The 5,722-nt window shown below is 48.9% G+C and overlaps 1 protein-coding gene across 1 annotated transcript; it reads left to right on the forward strand.

The window, feature by feature from the left end:
- The first annotated feature begins 2,409 nt into the window (after positions 1-2,409).
- On the forward strand, positions 2,410-4,073 carry LOC119332325 (aspartyl protease family protein At5g10770-like). The gene is made up of 2 exons (XM_037605505.1): positions 2,410-2,548; positions 2,638-4,073. Exons 1-2 carry the CDS (start codon positions 2,410-2,412, stop codon positions 3,867-3,869), a joined length of 1,371 nt encoding a protein of 456 aa, XP_037461402.1. The 3' UTR covers positions 3,870-4,073.
- Positions 4,074-5,722: the final 1,649 nt, after the last annotated feature.

Raw genomic sequence — 5,722 nt, forward strand, 5'->3', positions numbered from 1 at the left:
TGCTCTCATTTTTGTGGATGCCACCAAAGTGCAACTCAGCTCTTCGTCAACCAATGCCCAAGTGCATCTGGAGACAGTACATTCTAGGAGGGAATGCCGCCATGAATCCTGTGCCGCGCACAAGCCGCAGGTACTTGTTGTCGACATATGATAGTGTGCTCTGTCATCCTCAGTAGGTAAAGATTGTTTTGACAACCTCCACAAGAACACACGCACTTTAGATGGGACCTCCATATTCCACAGAACTTTCCACGATCCCTCGTCAGCGCGAGTGCTTGATGATCCCGCTGATCCTTCCAGCCGCGCTTCTCTTCTTTGCCTCGTCGCAACGAGCATGTTGTAGGCTGACCGTACTGAAAATTCACCACTTCGCTCATGTGCCCAACTCCAAAAATCCTGCATGTTCATAGTACAGAGTGGAATGCCTGAAACTACCATCGCATCAAAAGGCATGAAGGTGGCATTTAGTAGTAGTTGTATATTCCATGTAGTGTTTGTAGCATTGTTGAGTTCTGCAACCATAACCGGGGGGTGGGCAGATATGTATCCGTACGGCCACATCATCTCCTCGCGCAGGTAGCCAGTTGTCCTCCCAAATTTTTGTACTTCCACCATTATCAATACGCCTAATCAGCCCTTGTTTCAAGGTGTCCCGTCCTTCAATAATGGCCCTCCATATCTGGCTTGGGTGATTCCCTAAAGCTGCCTGAAGGATTGATGTGTGTGGGAAGTAAACACTCTTCAATATCCGGGCACTTAGCGAACCAGGATCCTGTAACAAGCGCCATGCTTGTCTAGCCAACATTGCCAAGTTAAACAGCTCAAAATCTTTGAATTCCAGTCCTCCCATACTTTTTGGTTGTGTCATTTCCTTCCATGATACCCAATGAGGCTTGCGTTGCCCATTTGTGCCCCCCCCCCCCACCAAAATTTCCTTATTAGCATGTGTAGGTGCTCACAAAGTCCCCTAGGTAGCTTAAAACATGACATGGAAAACACGGGCACGACTTGCGCCACCGCTTTGACTAGAACTTCCTTCCCTGCTGTTGACATGATCCTCTCTATCCAACCCTGAATTTTGCTCCACATCCTGTCTTTCAGGTATCTGAAAGCACCATCTTTTGAGCTTCCAATGTCAGATGGCATACCTAAATATTTCTCATTCAAAGTTTCATTTGGGACATTTAGGAGGCCCTTTATCTCAGCTCGAGCACTGTCAGGATCTCTGCTTAAATTTACTATATTATTATTTTCCCTCATGCAAGACACATGACTTATATTTAATGTGAGCAAAAATAATAATATAGTAAATTTAAGCTGAGATCCTTCCTACCTGACACACGGCATACATTTAGTGTGGGCAAAAATAATTATTCTAGGAAATATAAGCCGAGAGCCCTACTACAAGATACATGGCTAATATTTAGTGCGATCAAAAATGAAAATTATAGTAAATATAAGCCGAGAGCCCTCCTATAAGACACATGACTTATATTTAGTGTGAGCAAAAATAATAATTATAGTAAATATAAGCTGAGAGCTTTCCGGCTTTACACACAACATATATTTAGTTTGAGCAAAAGTAATAATTATAGGAAATATAAGCCGAAAGCCCTCCTGCGGGACACTCGGTTTGTTGACTGCTCCGTGGCAGTGCCATCAGCCACCTCCGTCGTCGACACATGGCAAATATTTTTGCCGAGGACGCACTGTAAGCTGAGACATTTTTGTATATGTGCCGAGTGTCCTTTGTAAGCCAAATACATTTTACAACCACTAGGCGTACAGGGTACTATAAGCCGATGTCTCATTGGTTGTCGGGTGCAATTTTTCGGGCAGTCGGCTTACAGCCCCACACACGGCTATATGTGTTTTTCTGTCTAGTGTAATTTTTGCTCTCAAGAATCAACCGTGTGGTCAAATTGCACCGAAGCCACCCTCTTATCTACTTGCTTCGCTATTCTGCACCTCAGGCGTTGTTCCAGAGATTACACGGGAGATTTACCACTCTAGCCCACATCCGAAGGCTCTCAAACTTGAGTTCAGACGGCCTCATAAAATCGACAAATTCAGACAATATCACTGCATGTTTACTAACATGCCAAGGTGAGCCTTGCCACACACAATCATGATCCCATTGTGTAGCAAACTCAGCAAAGAAGGAATTCTGCCCAACCGATCTGAAAATCAGTTTAGCTAGCATACTATGTACATGTACCTGACAAAAACATGCCTAACAATTTCGTCATTATTACCTCCAACGTACCTGATCGCCCAATCTCACCATCGACGAATTCAAAACTGGCGGCAACTAAACTTTAGGACAAGACCACAAGTCACGAGTCTTCGGTCGTCCCCCTCCTCTCCTATATATAAGCAGGGCCCGCATTCTGAATCTGCATCTCAGCCATGGCATCTATTTCGAAGCTTCTGCTTCTCCTGCTGTGCACCTACCACACTCTCGTTGCTCACGCAGGAGATGACCTTCGCAGCTACAAGCCCGTTGGCTCTCCGGAATCTGCCACCGTCAACTGCTCCCAGCCCAAAGGTACGGTGCAATTCCACTTACTTACTACTGACTACTTTGTACTAGTATATCTTTTGTGCACATTTATAATCGTGGTCTGGTTGCTTCAGCCGCGACTCCATCGTCCGGTGGTGTCACGGTGCCGTTGCACCACCGGCACGGCCCGTGCTCACGCCTGCCCTCCACGAAGGCGCCAACCTGGGAGGAGATACTCAGGCATGACCAGCTCCGAGCGGCCTACGTCACACGAAAGTTCTCCGGCGTCAAGGGCGGCGCCGGAGACGTCGAGCAATCGGACGTCACCCTGCCGACCAGGCTGGGCACCTCCATGAGCACGTTGGAGTACGTGATGAACGTCGGCATCGGCTCGCCGGCCGTGACCCAGACCATGTCCATCGACACCGGCAGCGACGTGTCGTGGGTGCAGTGCAAGCCGTGTTCCCAGTGCCACTCCCAGGCGAACCCGCTCTTTGACCCCAGCTCGTCCAGCACCTACTCCCCGTTCTCCTGCAGCTCCGCCGCCTGCGCGCAGGTCAGCCAGGACGGGCAGGGCAACGGCTGCTCCGGCTCCCAGTGTCAGTACATCGTCACCTACGGGGACCAGTCGAGCACGGCCGGGACCTACAGCTCCGACACCCTCGTGCTGGGCTCCACCGCCGTCAAAAACTTCCAGTTCGGATGCAGCCAGTCCAACTCGGGCCTCCTTCTGACGCAACAAACCGCGGGGCTCATGGGGCTGGGCGGCGGCGCAGAGTCTCTCGTGTCCCAGACCGCGGGGACCTTGGGCAGGGCCTTCTCCTACTGCCTCCCGCCGAATCCAGGCTCGCGCGGGTTCCTCACTCTCGGCGCACCAACTTCCACTTCCGGCTTCGTCACGACGCCCATGTACAGGAACCGCCGGGCGCCGACGTTCTACGCCGTGCGCCTTGAGGCCATCCGGGTGGGAGGCAGGCAGCTCAACATACCCGCCTCCGTCTTCTCCGCCGTCTCCATCGTCGACTCCGGCACCATCATCACGCGGCTGCCGCCCACCGCCTACTCGGCGCTGGCCTCCGCGTTCAAGGCCGGCATGAAGCGCTACCCGACCACCGGGGGCTCCGACACGTGCTTCGACTTCAGCGGCCAGTCCAACATCAGCGTGCCCAGCGTCGCGCTCGTGTTCTCCGGGGGCGCCGTCGTCAACCTCGCCTTTGACGGGATCATTCAGGACGGCTGCCTCGCCTTCACGGACAGCGGCGATGACCGCTCCATCGGCATCATCGGCAACGTGCAGCAGCGGACGTTTGAGGTGCTGTACGACGTCGGTGGCGGCTCCTTCGGGTTCAAGGCAGGCGCATGCTGATCGATCGGCGCGCACAAGGATCTCAATCTCGACTGTGCCGTCTGCATGAACTCAAGTGGAGCCAAACTGGCCGTCAACTATATATACTTCTTCGATTTCAATTAGTACTTTTCTGATTGCAACATATGCAACCGTACAATCAAATTACCACCAAACAATTGTAATATTATCATCACAATATACAAATAAATGCCACTTCTCGTCCATTTTGTACTCCCTCCATTTTTATATACTCTGCATATTAGATTTGACTAGCAAGATGCCCATGCATTGCACGGAACATCAAGATACATTTATATGAGTAGTTTATCTTTTGAAAGAAAAGAATGAACATTGGAAGGCCATATTTGTAAATGTGGAGAAGGGTGTGGGTATCTTTTTGCAAAATTGTCATAGTTTATTTTTTATCCGTCAGATATAAATCAGACGGCCTATATTGCAGGATGGCACGCACACCATCATCACCAACTCTGTTTTTTATAAGAGAAGAGAGACTAATGTCAAACTTTGTAAAGTTTGACTAAGTTTATAGAAAACAATATAAATATATACTATAACAAATCTATATGATGTGAAAGTAAATGAAACAATGAATCTAATGGTATTTATTGGTTTTTTTAGAATCGCGCCTTAACCCCTTTCCATTACATTCATAACGGAAATACATAGTTCAGTGACCGAAGACCCAACATCACACCGGCACAAGGAAACTAGAAAGGGGAAGGCGAGTCCAAAGCATCACTGGGAAACCCACCATAGGCACTCGTCATCGAGCAGCCCACTGTAAGGCGAAAACCCAGTGACACCATCGATCACGCTAGCCTCTAGGACCTAAACATAAAGGCTGAATCCAAAAGGAAACCCGCAATAGTTCGTAATCTCCAAGGCTCACAAACGAGCAGGAAGACACTCGCGCAGGAGTGTGTAAGACAATAAGTTTTGGGAACCAGCACAACCCTCTAGGGGTGGCTTATCTCATTATATATAATGGTTGTGTTACAATACGTACATAGGTACAGAAGTTATACATAGTCTAACACCCTCCCTCAATCTTAGCCACTTTCTAAAGAACTGAGAAGGGTAAGATTGCGCCTACAAGCCTCAAACTGTGGCAGTGGTAAAGGCTTAGTGAAGATGTCTGCAAGTTGATCCTTAGACGAGATAAACTTGATCTGGAGTTGCTTCTGTGATACACGTTCCCGTACAAAGTGATAGTCAACTTCAATGTGTTTCGTTCGGGCATGAAATACTGGATTTGCAGAAAGGTATGTAGCACCGATGTTATCACACCAAAGAATAGGAGGCTGTGGTTGAGACAAACCCAACTCCTGAAGCAAAGACTGCACCCAAATAATCTCTGCAGTAGCATTAGCCACAGCCTTGTACTCAGCTTCAGTACTGCTACGTGACACAGTAGCCTGTTTCCGAGCACTCCAGGCGATCAAATTAGAGCCAAAGAATACTGCATAACCCCCCGTGGATCGCCTGTCATCTGGGCTACCAGCCCAATCTGCATCAGAGAAGGCCGAAAGGACCTGAGAGGAAGTCGACCGAATATGCATACCAAAAGTCAGAGTGAACTGAACATAACGAAGAATGTGTTTAACAGCAGCCCAATGAGTATCTCTGGGAGCCTGAAGATACTGACAAACCCTGTTAACAGCATAAGAGATATCTGGTCTCGTGATCGTCAAGTACTGAAGTCCACCAACAATGCTTCTGTACTCTGTGGCATCCGCAGGAGACAAAAGCTCACCATCAACAGCTGTTATCTTGTCGGTAGACGACATGGGTGTGGTGGTCGGTTTGCACTTCAGCATGCCGGCTTTTTGTAACAACTCCAAGGAGTACTT

Source organism: Triticum dicoccoides, chromosome 7A, assembly GCF_002162155.2.
Source record: "Triticum dicoccoides isolate Atlit2015 ecotype Zavitan chromosome 7A, WEW_v2.0, whole genome shotgun sequence".
Taxonomy (NCBI): domain Eukaryota; kingdom Viridiplantae; phylum Streptophyta; class Magnoliopsida; order Poales; family Poaceae; genus Triticum; species Triticum dicoccoides.